The 25,908-nt window shown below is 31.1% G+C and overlaps 1 protein-coding gene across 1 annotated transcript in view; it reads left to right on the plus strand.

The window, feature by feature from the left end:
* The window catches only part of LOC126744437 (uncharacterized), a 48,809-nt gene that overhangs the window by 14,814 nt on the left and 8,087 nt on the right, over positions 1-25,908 (plus strand). Inside the window, exons 3-5 of the mRNA XM_050451855.1 lie at positions 18,314-18,548; positions 18,612-18,778; positions 18,834-19,064. Of these exons, the coding sequence (XP_050307812.1) occupies positions 18,314-18,548; positions 18,612-18,778; positions 18,834-19,064 (633 nt within the window). The remainder of the gene's footprint in view (positions 1-18,313; positions 18,549-18,611; positions 18,779-18,833; positions 19,065-25,908) is intronic.

The raw sequence follows: 25,908 nt of genomic DNA on the forward strand, positions 1-25,908 counted from the left end.
TATTAGGAAGTAATAGCTGATTTAGCGTAACTGGTGTATGAGACGGAATTTTCTGATCATTGAACAAACAATCTTATTCCGGTCGGTTACAATATAATCATATGTGATTGTTGTATGTACCAGTAGAAAGTATAATTAAATATTCGTTATTAATTCAAAACCTATTAAATGTAGCCACATGACAGCTCTGAGGTCTACCAGTCTATTCTTATCTTAATTAGTATGTTATCGTGTAGTATCCTTACTTATAACAAAAATAATCCAACAGGGACTAAAACGGATCTAGGTTCCAAGTAAAATACGTATCTTTTGGTTATTTAAAAACGTTTTATCATTTTCTCATACATATTTACTAATTAGATGTTTAACAATGTTTTTTTTATTAATTTTTCTTATTTATTTATTTCTAATTTATTTAGGCATTTGCCGGTTTTAAAATCTTAGACTTTTTAATATTCACATTCATTAATTTATCAATAAGTTAATGTCGGCATCAAAATTATAAAACACACCATTTATTGGTTTTGTTGGTTTATTGTTTGTATATGTATTGAATGCGATAAAAAAAAAACACAGAGATACACAGTAACAGTGTATATACTGTCGCATTACGATTATTAAGCCTCGTTTTTACGGTGATAATTTTCGCGACAGTTGCTATTATGATAGTGTCTGTCACATGAACTATCAGGAACTGTTGCCATGTAAATAAGCCGATAGTAGCTATCATGCTATCGCGATAGTACTTTCGTACTCTCTCGCTTGCCTAGATAGGTCGGCATAACTTTCATGATATTTTGTTGTTGCTTTGTTAAAATTTTAACGTGGAACGTGATTTTTGCAATATACTCGTATATATAATATAATAATTATTGTAAAACTGCAAAGTAAGTAAAAATGAGCAATAGGCAATTTGATATACTTAATTTTTTGGAAGAATATGAAGGTTACCATGTTTATGGAAAAAAAGCTCTCCCGATTTTAAAAACAGAGCGAAGAGGGATCATGCTGAAGAAATTCTGCTGCCCTTATCAGGACTTTCTACATTGAAAGAACTAAGGCAGAAAATTAGGAGCATAAGATGTACATATAATCAAGAAGTGGCTAAAATAAAGAAGTCTATGGGAACTGGCACGGGAGCCTGTAATGTGTACAAACCAAAACTTGTATGGTTTTCCGTAGCTGATAGTTTTTTAAGACATAACTTGGAAGAAAACGAGTCAGAATCTAATTTGGTAAGTTTTATTTCCATTATTTTTATACAAATAGCGAGACCAAAAAAAAGATGGTGAATTTTAAAGTCTTTTCTCTATTCTATCATTCTATACTGCCAATCAACTGCCCCTGCCCCTATAAAATAATTAGCAAGGTCTTCTCTTGTTTGCCGAGCTTCAGGCAAATAGTTACGCTGCAATGTTGCATTTAAATCAACTATACTATTTCTCACTTTTCTTATCCAGTTGTGCAAAACACATGCAGCTTTTATTAATTTTACTACTGTGAGGAGCAAGTGATCTTCGCGATCTGAATACACGAAAACGGGCTGAAATGATTCCAAATGCATTTTCTACTATACGTCTCGCTCTACAGTGTCTATAATTAAATACTTTCCGGGCAACAGTTAATCGACTTCGTCTGGGATAGGGTTTCTTTAAATATGGCTTGAGTGGAAATGCTTCATCTCCTAAGATAACAGATCCGTCAGGTTGGTTCAATAAATTTTCCTCAATAGCTTTTTGAAGAGACTTGGCAAATATTCCACCATCTGAACTGCTGCTATAACTACCAATATCAATATAGGTAAAATTATAGGCATGATCCACCATTGCCAGCAGTACAATGCTAAATGTTCCTTTGTAGTTAAAATATTGAGAACCAGAATTCGGAGGGCACTGAACCAATACATGCTTTCCGTCGATTGCTCCAATACAATTAAAAAATTCCAGCGAGTTTCAAATCCATTTATCACTTTATTCCATTCATTTTTACTTTGAGGAACCTAAAAAATAATAACACGTTTATTGAAACAATTCTAAATTATTAAAATATTATTTTATCTTTGTTTTTATTGCAGATGTTTTCAAAAGAAAATGAGCAAAATGCAGAGTCTGCAACATCATATGAAGAATCGACGCAAGAACCTAAGGAGCTTCAAGAAACCCCTTCCAGTAGTTCGATGAGAACGACACAGGCAAGTTTTAAACGAGCCAATGTAGAGCTCACATCAGATGAATTGACGCAAGAGCCTACGGAAAATGAAGAAACCTCTTCTGTCAGTTCAGAAAAAAGAATAAAGATAAATCGCAAAAGGTCCGACCGTAAAGGAATGAAGAATGATCATGAATCTTTATATGAGGCTGTAAAAGTTTTGAAAGAAGTGTCATCCCAAAAACTGTCTGTTCCTTCCAATGAATTTGATGTATTTGGAAAACTTGTTTCTTCTCAACTACAGCTTCTTCCATTAAAAGATGCAATCATACTACAGGGTGATATCCAGAAATTAATAACCACTGCTCGACTACGTCATTTCCAAGAACAGAATTTAAATAATACTGCATCTGACAATGAAACAGATGTCACCTTTAATAGCGAAACAGATCAACACAATACAGAACCGTCAACTTCTTCAAAGGAAAAGATATATTATAGCTTGCAGAACGTTCAAAAACCAAAGCCACGCCTCGTAAATTATTTTTCGAATTGGGCGGGAGATGATAATGATGATTTGGACTGTTAATAATAATATAAATACTTAGTTAAATTTTCTTAGAATATTCTGTTGCTTTCATTAAATATCCTAACTTTTTTATGTTTTGTATAATTAAAGACATTCAAAATTATTGTGCGTTAATACCTAGTATTACATACCATAACATAATCTTTCAATACTTCGTATTTGGCGTCAAAGACATCTGGTAGAAACTGGCTTATCGTACACTTTGGCACTCGGTAAAGAAACTGCAAAGATCTCAGTGAGTCGCCAGTAGCAAGATATCGACAAGCTATTTGAAGTTTTAGCTTTGCTATTAGAGGCATTCGCATAACAGTATTATTCTTTTGTATCTTACTGCTAACCTAAAAAAAAACTTTTTTTAAAACTAGAATTTACAATTATTATTAATTATTAACCAGTTCAAAATTTACTTACCTTTTTTGCTAATGTATTAAACATTTTATCATTCATGCATAAAAAATTTAAAAAGCTTTTGGGATCTTCTACAGCAAGTTCTTTTAAAAGTGTTGCAGAAGCACCAAGTATACTTCTCCTGCCTATCCATTTTCTCACCCATATCTTTTTAGATTTTTTCTTTTTTCTGCGTTTTATTTTAATTATTTCAACAACAACAGCAGCTACCGCAGCAATTAACTCTGTGTCGGTCATCTTGTTATTGGTTACTATCGTGATATTTTTGTATACGTGTAAACACCTCATCATTTCATGATAGGACTATCGAGACTATCATAAGAGCACTTTCACGAGAGTACTATCTTCGTGAAAACGAGGCTTTATAATTTATCTATGATTACAAAGTAAATTATGATTACAGGTAGTGTGTCACTAAAAGTTTGTTAACTTTAAATAGTAATATCATAAGTGCAAAGAAAATTACCGATAACTTTTGGAAAATTCGCCCGAATGCATCTTAAGTTGAAAAAGAGCACAAGTGCATGTAATGCATGAGTGCCTTTTTAGTAAACATTTTTGTAGAACGGAAAATCTACTGATTGGCGATCAAATAGAATATTAGAGCTCACCTAACAGACCACTAGGTGCGATTGGACGTAAATGATTAAACGCTTCATTTAATCGCCTCCTTTAATCGCCCAAAACACAGCGTACCTTAAAACAAATATAAAATAAATTATCCTGATGCGTACATTTATATGCTTTTGCCACAAACGAGTATTTGAAAAATCTTCATTTAACAAGTAATTGTAACTATTTTCATTTCGTATGTTATATCTAGTCACTGAATGCAAAATTCAATGGAAAAGTTTGAAAGATGTCTATTGGAAAATGAAGGAGGATATAAAACACAACACTGGTTCATCTGCCAAGGCTACAATTACATGGGTGCAGATAATGTTCTTAAAAATGACAGTTATGAATTTTCCACCTGATTTAGTAGTCAGGGCAAAGAAAGAAACTGACTTGAGAAAGTGCTCGACACAAGCGGTAATTGAACATACACTTTTGTATATAACACAATAGAAAAGAGTCATTCCTTTTTTGTTAAAAAACAAGCTTCTTGAATTATGTGGACAAACAATACGAATGTGTTTTCCGTCAATAGTTCCGCAGCAATTTGGAAAGTCTCATTTTTCTCCAAACTGTCTAGCTATTCTAATATAATCTTCTTTCGTTGGTTGTTTAAAAAAAACGGACACTAACTTACCACTCAAATGTCTCGCATCATTACACTAATGTACATAATTATGGGAAATATTATAATTAAATGCCATAGAACGAAAGAATTCTCCTGTAGCCAAGTACCTAAAAAGAATAAATACGGTTTGATATAGTTCTACAGATATTATTCTCACTATGAAATACCTTAGCACCGAAGCAAGCTTTCCCTTGGCTATAATTCGTCTTTTAACGCATTTCCTAGAAGTTTTTTTTTAATCGGCAGATACAAGATTTGACAGTTCTTTAAACTGGCAACTGGTTAGTCTAAAGTATTCTCTAAGTTTAGTTTCATCATCAATTAAATGTCTCATTGTCAGCATACTAAAACACCCCTCTTTTCTTCTTTGAACAAACATGTTATGAACCTTTCTACGTTTCTTGTGCATTAATGATAATATCAAAATCTGCTTCTTCTTCCATAAACAACTGTGTAGCAATTTTCATTATTTCCTTCATAGTGTAACGATTTTAACAGTAGAAATATATATACCAGCTGTTGTCCAGCATTCGGGAATCATTCCGTACGTCGCCTAGATCCGACCTGATGCGAACGAAGGACGAAACCGCGCGATATCTCGGAGATATGTGGAAATTTAGCAAATCTTCTGGAACAATAGTCTAGCCAGAGTTTACAGAATATACTATACAGATTGGCAAATGGCTCACTGTACATATAAAGTTCCTAGCAGGCGAGATGTTGAAACGCCGCCGTCGCGACAGTACGCTGGTGTTCGAGGTTCGAGTTCGATCATTTTAAATTTTATTTTGGTAAGCGTCTGACGTCAGTGAGAGCTGTATCTCTTGCGGCAAAATGTTAAAGAATATTACGCGGCATTGGTAAAACATTTTTCTAATGCAGAAATTACATGTGTAAAGCCCGCATAGATTCGTAATTACAATTTTTTTATGCTGTGTATTGCATATTAAAAATTAAAGCGGTGTTCTTATTAAAATAAAATATAAACTAAAAAATTTTATCTATCAGAATCTAGAATCAATAAATTCTTTAAATAAAAGGCTCAAAAAGACCTCCTTCTTTAGCTAAACAAAGGTTAGCCTACCGTAAAAGCAGTTTCTTACTTCCAAAAGAATTTGAGGTGAAATGGAATTGGCAGATATAACAATTTTGTTTCTCAACTCCTTTAAATTCGTTGGTCTACTATTATGATTAATAAACAAAACACACTATTTGTATTCAGCGTATATAATAAATTAAAAATTGCTGCCTAGCGCTTTCGGCCGTAGCCCATCACCAGGGCTTAAGACATTATCAAAGTAACGACACTATTCAAAAAAAAAAGTATACAACTTATTACCTATGGTTTCTTAAGTACTTTAAATTAACTAAAACCATTTTGCCATTAAAATGCATGCAAAAAATTAGTTTCTTGCAATGAACATATTGTTTTTTTACTTTATTAATTTAAAAAAAATTAAGATCTTAAATATTAAAAAAAAAAAAACAGATGTACCTACTTGTAGGTCTGGCAAACGGATCTGAAACACCGGACGCAATGTTTGTTTTTATTTTTTTTAATTTTATCTTCAAATTATTATTTTAAAATTTAATTTAAATACATTTATAATATAATTATATACGCATTTAAATTAAATTTCACAAACAATATTAAAAAAAAAAAAAAAAATTAAAAAATAAAAACAAACATTTCTTTTGGTGTTTCAGATCCGTTTGCTAGCCTATACCTATTTACATTCTGTGTTTTTTATTTTTATTTAGATGGCTACCAAGAAAGGCGTAAAGTTAAACGTTTCAAAACCCCGTAAGATGTTCACCTACAATGAAGAAAATCTCAATGTAGCCCTTAAACATGTGAGGGAAGGAACCTTGAGCGTTAGAGCAGCTTCAAAAGAATTTGGCGTTCCCAGGAGCACTATCCAAGATAGAGTGGCTGGAAGAAAACCAGATGAATTGAAAAAAACTGGGCCAGAACCAATTATGACAATTGAAGGTGAGAAACGCATAAAAGAGTGGGCTATAGCGCTTGCTAAGTCCGGATTTCCAATAAAAAAACATGAGTTGATGGAGACCGTTACTAAAGTTGCCATTAGTAATGGAAAAATCGATTCTTTTAAAAATAATAGGGTTGGAGAGAAATGGTACTTGCGATTTCTCTCGAGACATCCAGAACTAAAATTGCATGAGTCTGAAAGCATTAATAAAGCACGGGCAGTAGTCACCGAAGAGTATATTAGGTCATGGTTTAGGGAATTGAGTAATTTTTTGGAAGAGAATAATCTTCAAGAGGTTATGGAGGATCCTACCCGTATTTTCAACGGAGATGAATCAGGATTTTCATTAGATCCTAAAACAGGAAAAGTTCTTGCTCCTCGGGGTCTTAAGAACGTATATTCAGTTAAAAAAGGCAATGAAAAGGAAACACTGACAGTTCTTATTACATTTAATGCACATGGAGATATTTGCCCCCCACTAGTTGTATTTCCGTATGTAAGGCCCCCGAAATCAGTTATTATGAATATGCCTGATAATTGGGTTCTTGGTAAATCCGACAGTGGGTGGATGAAGAGCGACGTATTCTATGAATATGTTTGCAATGATTTCAATAAATGGCTTGAGAATGGCAATATTAAAAAGCCAATCATATTATTTATAGACGGACATCGCTCACATTTAAATATATTTTTAAGCGAATTCTGTGAAAAAAATGGAATTATTCTTTACTCACTACCACCCAACACCACCCATGTACTCCAGCCCGCAGATGTAAGCGTGTTTAGGCCATTGAAACACCAATGGAAAAAAACCGTCAGGGAATGGCAAAGTACACAGGATGATGTAACCAGTTCAATTACAAAAGTGAATTTTTGTAAAATATTTCAGCAAAGTTTAGATAAGGTAGATATGGTGCCTTGCATTAAAAATGGATTTCGTAAATGTGGACTCTTTCCATTAAATCCGGACAATGTGGATTACACAAAGTGTGTCCAAAATGTTTTAGAAAAAAACAAACGCCCAGTCCAAAAAGAATATGACATTAAACAAGAAGAAATTGATAATGCCAAAAAAGTGATAAATCTTATCGAAACAAACTTAGCTGCCAAAGGTGTTGACGCAAAAATCATTTACCAAACCATAGATGAAATAAAGGTAAAGACTGAGCATGAAACGATAAATATTATAAGTGACATAACTGTTAATGACATGGAAATAACAATACATAAAGATAATTCATTGTCAGAGTCACTACCTATTGGTAGTATTGTCCCAATGGATTCTTTGAGTATAATTCCCTTTGAGGATTTAAATTTAACATTGACAGATTTGCCGTTGGATATATCTGTCACTGACATATTTGGAGCCAAAGAACCAGAGCATAGACACAACTATAATGATTCTATAAATATTTATCAAGACAATTACAAACAGAAAGGACCAAATGACAATGATAACAAAGATGAAGCAATTGAAAAAAAACCCGAACATGATAATAAAAAAGATACACAAGGAAATTATACATCTGCTATCACCAAAGAAACTCATGAATTTACCAGTCCAATTGAAGAATTCGGTAAAAAAATTAAAAATGATGACAAAAAATGTGAAGAAGATGATCAGAATCCACCAGAAAATGAAACCCTTGCTACCATTGAAGAAAGTCACGACTCTACTAATCCAATTGAAGAGACTAAAAGTTTAGATGACAATAAAAGTGAACCAGAAAACCAAAGAAATCTTGCAGACAATGATGCCTTAACTATCATTGAAGAAGGCCATACCATCAATCAAACTGAAGAGTTCAAGCAACCATTATTATTTAAAGAATCTAAAAATAATATTCCTGAAGAACTTGGATATGACATAAATAGTAGTAAAGAAAATATTAACAACCAAACAGCATGTGAAGTTAAAGGAGCAGATGCAATAACAAGAGAAGAAAGACCATTAAAAAGTATCGGAAATGAACTAGATAAAATCCAGATTGGCGAAAAAAACCCCCAAAAATCTATGAACGACGTTGAAGTTTTAAGTCCATTTTCTCAACATCTGAAGTTTCCCGAACCTATTAAAAAAAATAACGAAAGTAAAAAACGAGATAAACTGCCAAGTACAATTTCCTCCAAAGCTTGGAGGGAACATATTCAAAAACAAGAAAAAGAAAAACAGAATAAACTGGATGTCCAGAAGAAGAAAAAAGAAGAAAGACAGGAGAAAAAGACACTGATAGCTAAAAATATGAGTGTCTCGAAAAATAACAAAAAAAGTAAAAAAATTAAACTTATGTGTTCTCTTTGCGAGGACGAACTTATAAGTGATACAGAAGATGACAATTTGAAAAATGTAGGCTGTGATATCTGTCCTAAGTGGTACCATTTAGCGTGCACTGAATTGTCCCATTTATCATATTCAGAAGCTGCAAGCAAAGATTTTATATGTATTTCTTGCCAGTAAAATACCTACCTACCTATGTATATGTTCCTTGCCGTTACTTACCTAGTTATTATAGTAGGTACTTATAATTTAGGTATCAATAGTTTTAAGAAAAGTTTTAAAAGAAGCAATGTTTTTTTTATTTTTGTTAGAGTTTTGTTTCTTTTTTTGTTTGTCTATAGAGTTTAAAAGAACTTAAGTTTTTGTTCAAAGTATCTGTCTGTTATTTGTTTGTGTATGTACCTAATATTAGGAACCTACATTATAGTAGGTAAGGTATTAGTTTTACTATTTACTATTAGTTATAAGCAATTTTTTATATTTTTGTTAACTATAGAGATTTGAAGTTCCTACAAAACTAGGTAGGTACCTACTAAGTATGTTTGTACTAAGTTGGTATTAAATATATACCCTGTTATTTGCTTCTTTAGTTGTGTTTTTTTATTTTTCAATACAAGAATAAAAACATATTACATTTTTACTTGTACGACTTATAATAAAATTAAAACAATCTTTTTTAATTGCTTCTGGACTTTATTTATTTAGATCGGTCGAAAGTCAGTATTTTTCGGCCACCCCGGCCGAGAACCGGCATTTTGAGGCCGAGAAAAATTCCACCTGGCCGAGATCTGGCAGAATGCACATTTTTTAAATTTTAATTTATTTATAAAAACTGGGAATATTTTATCCTTTTTAGACCAAAGGAAACAATTAAGAACACTATAAGGTTTCACATAAAAAAACAAAAAAAACAAATTTTGTCCTTTTTCTAATTTTATTTCTCAGTCAAAGTCAAAAATTCAGTTAGGTGGCCGAGAACTGGGCAGTTCACCCTATCCCGCCACGGACATTGACCTAAGCAAAAAAAAAATATCAACCCTAACTGTTGAAGCTTCCCCACTTAAAATTACCCTTTTATTAGTTTACTCTAATATTTACTAGCTAATCTGAGAAAATTTGACATCTTAGGAGTAGTCTGAAAATAAATAATATAACCCAAGTATATACTCGTAGTACTACGAAGCCGGCTGCGTCTTACCTCACAGGAGTCACTTGTCACATATATATGTACTCATATCAGTAATATTCAATAATAAAATAGCATCGATTAAATAATGTCAATAAAATTTTAAATAAGCTTATGTATGTATCTCAACTCAAAAGATAAAAGTCGTGATAATAAAAATAAAATAAAACAAGTGAATAAAAAAAAAAATGTTATGTTCTGTCACTTAGCTCCATACACAGCAGACTACTTCATATTCGAGACTCTCCCAGACATCCAATTTCCAGTCAAAGAAAAACTGCAGGCTTCCAAGCTTCACCTCTTCCACTTCACAATACGCCAAGCTCTGGTAGTGGTCTAGGTTAGACGTTAGCTCACAGTTGCTTAAAATCTCCTTCTAGATTAGAGCCAGTAGAGTACATAACCCCAAAACGAAAGCACCATGTGGCATGAAAAAATCAGGTCCGTACAAAAAAAATCCGTCCAAAATCCATGTTATGTAGCTTTGCTAATTAAATTGTCCCCTGCCAATGCCAATCAGAACCGCTATTTTGCCGATGTTCGAGGGCACGTGAAAAATTATTAGGTTTTAAATCGCCATAAAGGCCAGTAAATTCAACAAAACAACAAATTATAGCATTACGCCCAAAAAGTTGATTTACTATCACCACATTTAGTCAATTACCTATATCCCCATATGGGTAAAATTCACACGAATTTCAAAAAGAACTAAAGCACTCTTCACTTCATGACGGCGGTCTGGGAAAAGGAACGACCGCAGAGGTCAAACCCGTATTTAAGAGCAATCATCAGCACGTGACTTTGCCTGAAATGGATTTAACGCGCTTTATCGGGAAGGTGAGCATTTGGCAACAACGCATCGCTAAAGCAAAGCAGAACACTGTTCGTCTCGCAGCAGACGGGTCAATGTTACCAGAGAGGTTCATCGGGTAGAACCGATTCGTGCATTTTTTTTTAGTTTGCATGCGGTTGGACTTTTTTGCGTTTACTAACAAATAAGTCGCACGCGTATTTTGGTATTTCACGACGTTTGTCTCAGTAAAGAAAATAACATTGTTGTATAAGTTCAATTAAAATATCCTCATGTTCCTCTAGTAATACAGTTTATTCACTATTCAAATGAACGGATTTAATTTATTCATAAAAAATGCTTTTATATAGGAGGGTATTAGTATCACAAATTTAGGGAGAGAAGGAATGAGATATAAAAATGTTTATAATTTTGTCTCACTTTCAAATATATGTACCTAAAACAGGTTTTAGTAATTAAGATATAAATAATAAATTAGAGACTTCCGTCAAAAAAGGGTAGAAGCAACCCTATAGATCGAAAAAAGAAATTATCTCATTTCCAAATATGCCTAACACTATTATATATATACAGTGCATCCCAAAAGTTATGTCCAAATTCATTTAAAATTCAGGGGTGTGACCCGTCGATTTTTATTTTAAGCTGCGCATTTTTGTACGTGAAGTTTGTATATATAGGGTTGCTCAAAAATAAATTACGACCATCAACTTCATTTTTTTAAACAAAAGCACCTTTTTTTTATTTCATCTGTGAATTTCGCGTGGAATTCTACGTATGTTTCATGCATGATGTCCTATACCTAAAGTCAACAGTTATCAAAAAAAAAGACGATTCCTGTAACAAATAAAAAAAGAACAAAAATTAAGTTAAATGTTCAAAATGGTTGCCATTCACGGCTTGACAATATACAAGGCGATCAATAAAGTCTCGTTGCACATTTTCAATCATTTCCGGAGTTATGGCACCCACTTCTCTGCGAATTCTCTCTTTCAAGTCGTCTAGATTATTTAGCCTATTAAAAAATACCTTCGACTTGAGGTATCCCCACAAAAAAAGTTCATTGATGTTAGGTCAGGCGACCTAGCAGGCCATTCGATGGGTCCTCTCCTTCCTATCCACCGATTGGGAAAGGTTTCATCCAAAAATGTACGCACAGTGGCATCATAGTGCGGAGGAGCGCCATCTTGCTGGAAAATTAGTTCTTTGTCAGGATAGTCTAGGTTCAATGGATTTGGAAATAAAGCTAGTAATGCTGGAACTAATTCAAATTGGAGAAAATCGAGATACACTTGTCCCGTTAAAGTTTGTTCAAAGAAAAAGGGACCCAGCCAACAATAAAAAAACACGAATAAATAGAATTTTGCTCTGTATCCAATGGTTATCCATGGCTGGCCATAGTATCCGGTACCGTGGACCAATAATATTGCCGTTAAAAGCATTTTCCAAACACTCTCTAACCATACGGGAATTATGGGCCGGGCAACCATCCATTTGGTACCAGATCATTTGATCTTCCTGAACAACTTCTTCCAAGGCGGGTCCAATTTGATTTTGAAATAAGTTCAAATAGGTTTCAGCTGTTAGGTTATAGTCCATAAAAAAGGGTCCAATGATATGGTGTCCGATAATTTTCACGAATACATTTGTTTTTTGGGGATATTGTGTTCGAGTATGAACAAAGCGATGTTCATTTTTTTGGCTCCAATACCGGCAATTCTGAACATTTGGTTCATTGTTGAGGGTAAATGTACATTCATCGGTAAAACAAATATTTAAAAAAAAATTCCTATCATTATTTGCTCTTTCCATCATTTCAAAACAAAATGCCATTCTTCGCTCTTCATCTCCTTCCTGCAACTTGATGTTTTTCGAATTTATACGAATAATATTTGTGTTTTTTTAAGTGCGCAATACCGTTGTATGTTGTTTATTTACCTCTTGCCCAAGAACCCTCGTACTAACCATCTTGCTTTCCTCCACACTCAGTAGAATATTAAGATCTCTGTTCTCTCTTTCTTCGGCTCTATTCTCGATATCCTGAGTTGAACATTTACAATTATTTATTACGGTACCTTTGGACTCATTGACAATACGTTTAATAGTTGAAATGAACGGAATGGCCTTGGTGGGGAAATAAACTGAAAACTTTTCAGATACTGCTCTAAAACTGTTTCCCGCATAATGCCACTTAATTATGAATATTTTTTCGTCTATTGAATAATTCATACTTGTTTTCAAATATCGACTATCACTGATTTATCGACACTTTTCCTCACGTCAGTGACAATATTCACTTTACTCGTGCTCGTATGGTTTTACCTGAATTGAAAATTTGCTAATTTTGCAATTACATTACATTGAATAATTCAAGATTAGCTTATTAAAATTTTTTGAAACTTTGCACAAGGCTTTGCCAGATTGGTCTCTTCAAAAAGTTATTTTAAATTTTTTCTATCTAATGTACAGGGAAGCCAATAATTGACCCCCTTAAAATTTACATGGGTTTTCCTATGTTCCGCTCGGCGACGCACCACCCGGTATATATAAATCTGTATTATTGCATGGCTTATAACGATGGCCATTTTCAGTATTTGTTGGACTAGTGTTTATGTATGATTGTTATAAATTAATAGGTCCATAAAGAATTGCGATTTAATACAGTTTTTCCAAACACCCAACATTTAATACAGGTTTTCCAAAAAACTATATTAAATGTTAAAATAGTCAATAGTTTGAGAACCGCTGAAGTAAAATCCTTTAAATTAGGTGTAGCCGTAAAGAAAATCAAAAGACCTCTCAAACAAGGTATAACTCAAGCCACTATTCCATTTAAAATTTTTGAGGTTAGTTCCACCCTGGCTAAGGGATGACAGATAGGGGTAGTATTACACTCTGAAAATGTTTCCTCGTGGTAATCTAAATTGACGGGTCCGAGCGTTTTCTTTTTAAAATCTTTACGAGCCCGACATAGCCGTTTCGTTTACGTTTACCCACCCTGTATATACAGCTCTCGTCAAAGAGAAATAAAAAAATAAATAAATATTAATTTCTTTTAATGTTAATCACCTTTAAATATGCCGTCTTAAACAGTTCTTAGCAATCAGAATACAAAAAATAAATTATGACATACGCGTGAGCTTCATCAAAGGGGCATAAAATAAACCCCAAGTTCAATTAATTTTAAAAAAATGTGTGTCTCAGTTTTGAACTCGTTACATTAGATTACACTTATTTTTTTTGTGTTTATGGATGTTGTGTGTACTTATAATGACGTAGGTACATGTTTTAGAACAAGCTGTATAAAATATAAGACAATATTAAAGAGTTATATAAGTAAGTATACAAAAATGAAAATTATAATACAACAAAGTGGTATATTCTAATGAAAATAGAAAAACCAAACAAATGTAATACAAAAATTGTCATTTACAGCTCAAGTTCTAGATGGGTTTCGAATTTCCATGCCTCTATTATGCCTAGGATCTATGATTCTACAGGCAGTAGACATTTAAAATAAAAAATCTTTATTTTTCTATAATTTTTTCTTTCCAAAATTAATCATTTATATATAAATAGTAAAAGCAATGTGGCATTCTTATTCCATATTTGCAGCCATTCTAGGCCTAAACTGATCCTTTTTTGGCTTCCTACTTTTTCGTTTAGAATAATAAACTTTTGACTTTCCTTCTTTTCTTTTTCCCATTTCTTAAAAATAAACATAAAACACCTAATAGTATAAAGAACAACGTGCAGAAAATTGGAACACCTTCCCAATAAAATACTTCTAAGTGAAATGCCAATCAACATTTCAATTTTGCATAATATTGAATTATTGCTGTTGAACGGTAGCCGATACCGTCGCTTGCACAGATCGGGCCGAACAAGCGTCGGGCGTTTCTTGATTTGATTCACGGTAGCCCGGCCGTGCGTTGTTGTCATATGATACTAAACTTATCGGCGGTTCAAGAAATTATAAGAAAAATGCCTGAATTTTGTATTTCCATTCTCAAAGGTTTATTATTATTTTTTTTGAAATGATTTTTTAATATAATGTTTCTAAAATCGATGTATCTAGAGACGTATGGAAAGGTTTTTTTATTTATCTTTTTGGTTTTTAAATAAAAAATCAAAATTTTAGAAATTTGAAAAACTGGCACCTATCAACTCTTGACAAAAATATGTACATTTTATTAGTGAAAACCGCATTAAAAAATATTGTAAAATAAAAAAGTTATCCAGGAAACAGAAATTTATAGGTGAATAATCCTCTTAAGCAATCACGCACAAAGTGTATTGCCAATCGAAATATATAACAAAATAACTTAACTTTTTTTATAAGTACCATAAAACCTTTTATAAAAAATAAATAACAAAATTTGTGGCCCAAGGAAGTTGGCAATGAAAATATGTGTCACTATGACAATCAATTTCGATTTTGCCTAGACCAGCAACTTCTTGCTATCTTCCAAGAAAACTAATATTTACATTAGATAAAAAGAGACAAAAATTAGATAGGTCAGTCCGAGTAAAATCAACCAGCATATCTGGTATGGTCAAGCCAAAATCAGATATTGTACTATGAACAGTACAACACACAATAATTGTACATGCCCAATTAATCATTATTCGTTATAAAATAATTAAATAAAGTATGGAATAAGCAATATGGGATATAATTTAAATTCTAAAATATTTCTTTAGTCCAGAACCGGGTTTTATAAGAGTATAAATAAAATTTCATTAACAACCAGTACAATATGATGCTGAAATGTACAAGACTAAATGTGTCATTAAAAAAAAGAAAACTGTAATTTGAAATGGCTAGAGAACAGAACTATGGTTTACTTGGGAGGCTATTACAGAGAGGGCATTACTAGTATCAATCATTAATATTTGTAAAATATCTATTTTGAAAATATAACTGTAATCAGTGCTTTTAATAAAGAGTATAAAATGCCAATTTTAACCTGTAACAAGGTGGCAAAAAGTTGTCTCAAAATTATACATGACATTTAAAATAGTTTTAGCACAAGTAATAGGTCTATTATTAAAATTTACTGAGAATAAATCCCTACATTGTACTGCCGAATTATCTCCACAAAACCATTTAATCAATTGAACTTTTTCAAGAGGTATAAATATCCATAATGATAAAAATTAAAAAAAATTAAAACAGCGCAGTATGCAATCACATACCAAATAAGGTCTGTTTGATTGACAGAGAAATCCAGTTTTGTGAAATAATAACAGAATTACGGCAGAACCTCGACTAACTAAAAATATTTTCTTCAGTGATAAGTGTTACTTTTATTTAAATAGGCATATTAATAAGCAAAATTGTCGTTACTGAAATGACGAGAACCCACACGTATTCTCATCTGCTCTTTCATATTTTTTGGTGTGGTGGAGGTAACTTCAAAACAAGATCTTTCACAAAACTCTATAAAAAAACGCGAAGCTGTCAAATCCGCGATCTTGGAGGCCACTCGATAGAACTACCCCTTCCTTTAACCCCTTCTTATTTAACAATTGTCTAACCCTACGGTGGAAATGTGGCAGTGCTCCATTCATTTGAATCCACATAGTTCTTCGAAGGCGTAGAGGAATATTCTCTAATAATACTGGGAAATTAAGGAATTGATCATTGAAATTATCTCAGTATTTTCACAAAATATAAAATATTTCGAAAACTTTAGGCTGGATAAATTTTAATAATACATGCCTTTATTTACGATGTAGAATACAGAAATCAAATAATATATAGGGTGGTTCATATAAAAAAACATAACTGTGATAGGTTTCTGCAATTTAAAACACCCTGTATCTCATAATAATGTGAAAAGACACCTTTGGAATGCCTCTGATATTCGAAATTTTTTTTTTCCTGTAAAGTTAAGAAATATCCCGGGTTGTAAGTCGTGAATTACCCTATATATCGAATAATATGAATAAAAAAATATTTTATTTAAACCTAACTGGGGTAACTAACATATTATTAATAAATAAATATACACCTAAATATTTACGGTAATGATTTAGAATTTCATCTCAGATATTTTATTAATTTTTAATATTTTTAAATATATTTATTACCCCTACAACTATACTTATAGCTCTAAACAGTAATTTAAACTAACCAATTTACCAAAGAATAATAATTATTTCCATATTTTCAAAGTACATACATTATTACAGTGTATTCTATAATTCGTCAAATTTTACGTTTACGCACACTTTAACAGCAATAAACCGACAAAGCACTTTTTTTACTACATTTTTTTGCGTACATGCAAAATAAATAAAGTGATACGCTCGCATGCCTTTAATGAATCAAATAAGTATGCATTTAATAAGGAATTTTGGTATTTGCTTTATTTCATTTTAAAGCTATGACATATTTTAAAAAATCATGAAATGTTGATTTTTCAATAAATTACTTAATAACTACTTAATTACTTTTGAAACGCCATAAATTTTATAAGTTTATGTTGATGAACCAATTAGCAACCCATTAGAGCAAACTTTTTACCTTCAATTTTCTCGAAAACTATCGCTGTAAGCGATGTGCAACAAAGGTACTTTTTTTGTAGAAAAAAGTCTTTGGTTTTTTAAAAATTAACCCAGTTTGCGGAAAAAAACCTCTTACAAAGACTACCCTTTCCGATTTTCCAAATAATTTTTCAGTATCAAAATTTATGGCAGAAGATTTTTTTTCGTAATTTTATCTTGATTTTTAAGCCTACAATTTTAAAAAGCCCGTTTTTTAAATGCAATTTTTCAGTGCCCCTAACTCCCTTAATATGCATTTTCCGCCCTATATTTATAGGACCTTTTTTTACTATTTTTAGGAGTACTATCACCCCCGAATTTTTTTACACCATTTCAATAATATCCTGTATATTTGTTCTGTAAAGCAAGGTGTAATTAGTTTATGCAGCATAGGTAGGCAAGTTATTGGACGATATTTTGATGGATCTTTAGTGTTATGGCTATCGTTCGATAACATTTAGGTAGTATGGTAGTACTTTCCGTGAGAAACTCTGGCATATTTTAAAGGCTTAAAAGAACATAATTTAATAGTATGGTTTGGATGTGATCGGCACCCGGTACCTTCCAGTTATGTATATCACCTATTTACGTATGTCTCCTAATAATGTTACACACATCTTTAACTATAAACAATTGGTGGTCCAATTGCTTAGACTTGCTGTTTTTGTCGTTATCTATCTATTCTGCTTTGAGATTTTGAAATTATACTCACTTGGTTTTATTAGTTGAACACTCCTGAAATTTGCAATGTCTTTTTGAGATGGATATGTGTTATTCTGGTTTGAGGTAGGATAATAATAATAATAATAATAATAATAATAATAATAATAATAATAATAATAATAATAAAAATAATATTGCTTGATCTAATCAATTGTCAAATTGATTAGATAGTACAGATTTTTCTTAATCTTGCCTTACTGTTGTCACGATACAGCCGCTCTCCTCCATTATCTAAAAAATGCGTATATATGCCATAATATTAGCCAATAGTTGTTACAAATAATATATTATTTAAATGTAAATTGTTAAAAGTAAAATGATCAGTTTCCTACTAACCCTATTACATTTCTTTAATTACACATTTCTATTTTTTTTTAATTGTAGAGAACGTTTGAAGAACGAAGAAACTCTAGAACAGAAATTTACTAGTCTATCTTTAGCATTTACCATAGATGCGACAACGATCAAAAATAGGTGCGAAAGGCAGAGAAGAGCCAGAGATCAAACAGAGAGTAATTTAAATGTAGAAGTAGAAAAATTGAAAAAGAACCTAGGACTACTTAAACCACTTTGCATTAATTTTGAGACTGCTGATCTTCTTTCTACATTATATTCGCAGGTAAGAAAAATAGTCTACTTCGTTACTCATGCTTTCAATTTAGTAGTTTTTTTTTATTAACAGATTGAAACTTTAACAAAAGCAGCATCGCTGGTATCGATTGCAGCAGAAAGATACGGAGCAGTACAGCATGAAGACCGATTGACAGATTCAGTTAACTTGATGGTAAACTACGTTCAAGCTTTAAAACAGCAAAGAGATACGGCAAGGCGACAAGTTCAATATACAAAGTTAGCTACTAATATAAATTTTTTGCTATAATTAATTGCATTTTAATTTTTTTAGGAAAGTTTTACAAGAACCAATTCATCCAGTAACGTTAAGTCCAACGAATAGTCAAAGGGGTTTTCTAGGCATAAATAAAAAATTTATTGGCAAACGTCGTGCTAGCACTGATTCAGTTAATTTTAATAATATTCATCCAGTTCAGACAGAGACAAATTTTAAATTGAACCGAAGAACATCTGATATTTCGTTTAGAGCTTCACTTTTAAAAGGGAGGCCGAGTCGATTGGAGTAAGTATTACCATTCTTAGCTTTTTATATCAGAGCTATGTTACTTATTCGTATATATCATCTTCCTCCGTACCACTTTAAACTAGGCCAAATTGATATAAAAACTGTTAAATGTGGTGATAAACATAAATAGAAAGGGATGTATTTTTAATATTTGTTGTGTGTTAAGATTTTTATTTATTTAGAGCTCTTACTATATAAACTATAGATACCCATTATTATATTTATCTGATTAAGCTATAAGCGTTCTCATTTTTCAGTCAAATGCAATTCACTAATACACACAATAAATATATAACAAGCTCAAAGTATAAATTCAGAATTAAGCATTTTATTCAAGCAAATAATTTGGTACTAGCTGTTAGTTGATAAAATGTTTTTTAACTGTGCTATCAGGTTAATTAAATTATTTATTCATCATAGGACATATTAGGTACTGTGCTGCGAAGGATTCAACTAAATTAACTATATTTTGGTCGATTATTATTGCCCAAGAATTGCTCTTTTCAACGATATCAAATTTGTTAAAATTAATAAAACCGTTAAGAAGCTAAAGCAGGTTATCGCAAAAACAATTAAACGCCCACTGCCATCTTTATTTTTAAAATAAATGAATTTGTTTTTATAAAAATGATAAACTGAATCTCCTTAAAAATGTGAAAAAAAAGTTTTAGTTATTATGCGAAATTTAAATAAAAAGCAATTTTAAAATTTAAGATGGCAGTTACGCCCGGTGGTCACTTTTCGAATATATTGATTCTTTATGACCGATTTACCCCACAACTTTTTTACCCCTAAGCCATACGATGGAGGGTTTCCGAGATATCGCCGAGGAACAGTCTTATTGGATCACCCGGTAGCGTATGTCCAAAATCTAACATTTCACAAGTTTTTCTCGATTGTGATTGGTCAATTCTAAACCTAGTTGGTTACAACGCACTACTTAAAAATCTAATACGATACAACGTCGTCCCAATATTAAGTAGGATTTTACCATTAGACTCTTAAATATATTCGAGTACAGCGCAACTCTAATAGGCTGCAACTCATAATTTAAAAGTTAGTATTTTTTCCTCATAGAAATGTTAAATACAAATTTATTAAAAATAATTATGTATAATGTAGTAAATGAAAGCCAATATGGGTTTTAAAATAAGTTTATATTATACAAATTGTGAAACAGAAAAAAAAAATTTCAAGTGAAACATCTTATATTTATCATTTTTTATTTGTAGATTCTACATAAAATTCAAAGTAGATACTATAATTTACTAATAGTAATATATGAAGTTATACAGAAAAAGTTATACTAATAGTTAGAAGTAAATGAAGTAATAAATACTAATAGTTAGAATTATACTACTACAAATCATAGGATGAAATTATTTTTCCATTTCTATCCTTTTTTCTAAGATTTGTCTAAATTCCATGCATAATATAAATTTTTACCTACCTATCATAGTTTTTTGAAATTTTTATGGAAAAATTTTTGACAGTTGTGATTTTTTTATTGAATACACCTTATATTCTTCGACAACTTTATCTGTGTCTCGAAAAGTAATTTATGGGGCGTGACTTATGTATTAAAACTTTTGAAGCAAAGTTGTCATATTGATCCCCCGAAAACACAATATTTTTTTAAATTTATTATAACTATCATTGAATATGCTAATTAATTCTCTAAAAACTAAAAACAATAACCTTTTTGTAAGTTCAATATTATTCAATTTGAATAAAAAAATTATAATATTGGATTAGCAATGATTTGGATTAAACAAATACTGCATACGACAACTATTTCCGCATCTATAAAAATAAAACCAATATGACAACATATCACAGTAGAGATGCGTCACGCGATCGACAGGTTATCCGAGTTTTTTGGTTACTGCGACAGCAAAATCATGGCCTTTTCGCGCCGAGCCAATTTTTAAACTGATTGGTGCCCCAACGACAGAACACAAATATAGAGAAATGCGTGTTGGCTAATGAACAAACAGAAATTCCGTTGACAGCTTTATTGACGTTGTTGACAAAGAAGGGGGCAACTATCTTGTGTGGCGTCTAGCGGGAAATTTAAGCCTGATCTATCGCGCGATATTTAAATTTGAAGTAATTTGCAGAATTACAGAAGTTGATGCGTTAACTGACGAGTGATAAGAGTTATATTCAAATAGAATTTTATTCAATTTTAAAATTAACAATACGCTTATCAGTTTAGAAATACCCTCATTTTATTAAAATCGTTAATTTTATATGTTGGAAAAAAAATAAATATTGCATCTCAGATATCCGTCATCACTTTATTCAAGAATTAACACAACTAAAATATAATTTAATTTAAATTTGGTTCTCAAGACATTGCTTATTTAGGACATTTAAGATATTTAGATATAGATACTTACCAATGATTTTAAATTGGCACGATAGGTATGGGAGCAAATTTTAAATAAAAAAAACAAACTAAATTGTCTTTTAAATATTATATTTTAAGATGAATTAAAATAAATTTAACAAAGGGTTTTAAAACGCATAAAAATAGTTACAATATATTCTAAATTAAATAGTAAGTATAGTATTAATAACACCTTTTATGTAAAAAATAGAATTGTTGCAGGTATAAAACATATTTTAACTGAAAATCCTAGTAATTTCTGGATTTTCAGAAAAAATTACCTGCTTTTTTTTGTTTCCATAAGTATATAAAATATTATAACAAGCATGCCTAAATAAAAAATTAAACATATATATTTTTTAACCATCTATACAATTGTAACAAAATAATATATATCCACTTATTATGGAAAACAAAAAACACAAATACATATGTACAAAGCAAAATAATAGACTAAAGGTCCTGTTTACTTCACAATCTTTATTTCAAAAATTCCGGCGCGTTTCGGTTGTTAAACCATTGTCAAGGGAAAACTATGTAAGTAAGATATAAAAGGGTGTTATTAAACTAATAAATTAATTAAAAACATAGTAAAACTTACATGATATTATCACAAAATGTCCATAAAAAGGTTAAAAAACGGCACACACATAAAATAACAATACATTAATCTAAAAACATCTCCTCACGCCGTATTTACAAACAATAACGGATTTTGGTTTTAAAAAAATTCCTAATGGGTACTACATTATACACAGATATTTAATACTAGTATGAATAGAGACATCTAGGATTAAACGCGGTTAACAGAACATTTCAAAAAACAGTAAATTCATAGGAATGTGGTAAACTACTTAAATAAATTTACAATATTGACCGCTTCTTGGTAGTGGGCGTTAATAAATTCGTTCAGACAATTAACTTGTGTATTTATTTCTAGTTTTGCTATTTCTAGATTTTATAATATATTTAATTTTTTGCTTTTATTTAGGTTATGTAAAACTTTCAAATTATCGTCTTTATTAAATGAATGACCTGTTTCTCTTAGGCTTAGGTGCAATCCAAAGCCGGATCTTTTATCGTTAGGCGACTTCTGAGAATTCAAATGTTCTTTAATTCTTAATTTGAAATTTCTGCCGGTTTGACCAGCATATTTGGCTGGACAAGAGTCGCATGATAAAATATAAACGCCACTACCTTCTAATGGGCTTACAAAGTCTTTTAAACAAAGACTTCTTATATTTTGAAAGGACTTATACACAATTTTTATATTGTTGTCTATGGACTTAAGTAAATTACCTATTCTTAAAGAGATCGGACCAATAAAGGACATTTTGACATATTTCGGAGGTTGGGCTTTTTACCGTGATGGATGGTCTGATCATGGGGCTCACTGGAGAGGCACTGAAATAATATTTTATTGAACTTTTTTCTAATCAAATTATCTATTAAAGACTTTTTGTATACATTTTAAATTGCAATCTGTTATATAGCGTTCTGTTCTTTTAAGAATTCCAAAGGTGAAAGAGGGATCGAAAGGAGTCTATGAATTAATGCGTGAAAAGCTACCAATTCAAAGAAATGGTTTGATTTTGCAGTAAAGACATCTCCGTTTGTGTTGGTTTTCTATATATGGAGTATTGTAGGCTCTTACTCATCCTATTAATAGTTAGATCTAAAAAACTTAATTTAATATTGCACTCTACTTCCACCGTAAATTGAATTTTTGGATGGGTGTATAAAACTAACAACTGATCTAATTGGAAACTTAATTTTGTGAATTTTTACCATACCATATAATAAAGGAGTTTTTGAATTCATGGGAATTAAAGGTTTATTTTCCATTAATTCTTGAAAGGTGTTTTCAGAAATTAATAGTTTTTTTCAGATTGGTAGTATATGCCTTATTAGGATCTTTAATTAACCCCTCAAAATGTTTGCTAGATGGAATAAAATCTAATACTTTATTTTGATAATCCTTTTTATCTGGAGAATAATCAAACAATTGCCCTTATCTGCTTTTCCCAAAACTAAGTCACGAGTTTAAATCTTTCGTTTAATTGACAAAAGTGTTTTTGAATCTTTGTTGCAATATTTTGTGTGTTTCTTATTTGACTCGCCTATCTTGTTAATCAATTGTCTATAATAACCTCTTATGGAATGTGTTAATTCAAATCAGTATCAGTTTCAGGTATCAGAACCCAAGCCATTTCTATGTCATCCAATAATGAAGTAATACTTTTTTTCATCATAATATGTTGGGCTTTTTGGGCTATATTTAAGACTCTTGTCAGCTCTATTGGAGAAAATTGACAGTTAGATAAATTCAAAACTTTTGGGTGGAAGTTTTTTTTTTTTAACCTTTTTATGGACATTTTGTGATAATATCATGTAAGTTTTACTATGTTTTTAATTAATTTATTAGTTTAATAATACCATTTTATATTTTACTTACATAGTTTTCCCTTGACAATAGTTTAAAACCGAAACGCGTCGGGATTTTTGAAATAAAGATTGTGAAGTAAACAGGACCCTTCGTCTGTTATTTTGCTTTGCATAATGATACTTCACCCTGGAGAAATTTATGATAAACATATGTACAAGTTATTATGCATGTTTTTTTTTCTATTTTGTTTAGTATAAGCAAATGAAAATAATATACGACTTTTGATTTTTGGTTAGTCACAATTGAATTAAGATGTCACAAGTCAGTGGGGTTGTCTCCAGGAAGTATGGAACATGAAATAAAAAAGCAGATTAAGGGAGTATATTGTGCATACAATATCCTTATTGGGTTAAAATTAATTTTCCTAATAAGTTTTTATCGTAATGATCGAAAATATATGTCTTTATTATTAGTAAGTATTAATTGTCGCAGTAGTTATGATTACAATTAAGGTTCTAAATAATACTGTAAAGGATACTAAATTAGTCTATAATTTTAATTTAAGCAAATAACATCATTTTAATTATAGGTCAGTAAATAAAATAGGACTGTAAAAAGCATAGCATTTACTATCCAAATGTCTTAAGTAATTTAGCTTAGGTATTTTTAAAATATTTAAGCGATAATTAAAATTCAGCGATTTTTAAAAAGCTGAATCAACTTTTAAAAAATAAGATATTATGTACTAATATCTTAGTATCATTAGCTAAAAAGTTTTAAAAAAATGATTCTGATTGTGTATCATGAGTATTAAGCGAGGATATTCAAGATTTTTATTTTTTTAAAGGCATTTTAGATTGTCAAAACTTTTTCTGTTTTTTAGAATCACCAGCACTTAAATATTGTCATTGTGGTTTTGAAGTTGGCTTTTGATTTCTATCCTTTAATATTTTATAAATTATTAAGCCAGTGTTACCTTGAACAATTTGTTTTACAATGTCATGCTGGTCATAAAAAGCGAAGTCCTTCAAAAAATGTTTCTCTCCAACCAAAACTTTTTCTCTAAATTGACTAAATGACCATGGTTATCCATAAATGTTTATAACTTAAGGTGGATTAGGGAAATCAGTTTTTGAGAAGGATATGTCATCTGGATGTGTCATCTTTTTCTTCAAACTGAACAATAGGTAATGTGTTTCTACTCCATATAAATATCATTTCTACTCCAGCATCCCATCCTAAGTCTTTATGATAAGACTTAAGATGGGATGTTGGAGTCTTTATCTTAAGTCGCACAGGATTATCAAGGTTGTTAAAATCGGAACCAGAAAATGGTTTGGAGCAATGTGACATTTTCAGTCGGACTCAAATGACAGATCTTCGTCCAAGATTTATGTAAGGAGCAATTCCTAATATATAAACCAATGCACAAAGGATATTTGCATGAATATCTTAATCCAGATGAAGACAAGGAAAAGGAATACTTGACATTTTCCCAGTGAAGGTCCAAGAATTAAAACTGAATTGTAAAAAAAAATTTTAAAACTGTCACTGTAGATATGTCCAAAATAGGATTAAATCTATAATTATATCCTGGAAAATGATAATACATCCAAGATGCACCTAAACATTATTAGAAAATACTTGGGTATGTAATAATTGAAATTTACCTGTCTCCTGCTCTATGTAGTTGCACGATGATTCGATATTGGCACGTTTGTTGTGTAGTTTTTGAACTATCTCTAATTTAAAAACTAGTTGATTTAAAGTGTAACATGCATTTTTTTCACCTCAAATTTTTTATTAATTTTTTTATATAATTCTAAAAATAATATGATAAAAAAACCTAAATGTTTTCTATGTTTCAGAACTTTAAACAATCTGTATCGTAAAAAGTTTTCGCGGAAAATCCTTTTTTAAGAGCACGTCATTCCTTGGTATTTTTATTAATTTTTAAAATTTTTATATCCACGGAAGTACCACATTATTTACCCTTAGTTTTAATAGACTGCCGTTTTCGTTCTTTTTGGCTAATTTTGTTAAAATTGATGCGATGGCATGCG

The sequence above is a fragment of the Anthonomus grandis genome, chromosome 14 (assembly GCF_022605725.1).
Source record: "Anthonomus grandis grandis chromosome 14, icAntGran1.3, whole genome shotgun sequence".
Classification (NCBI taxonomy): Eukaryota; Metazoa; Arthropoda; class Insecta; order Coleoptera; family Curculionidae; genus Anthonomus; species Anthonomus grandis.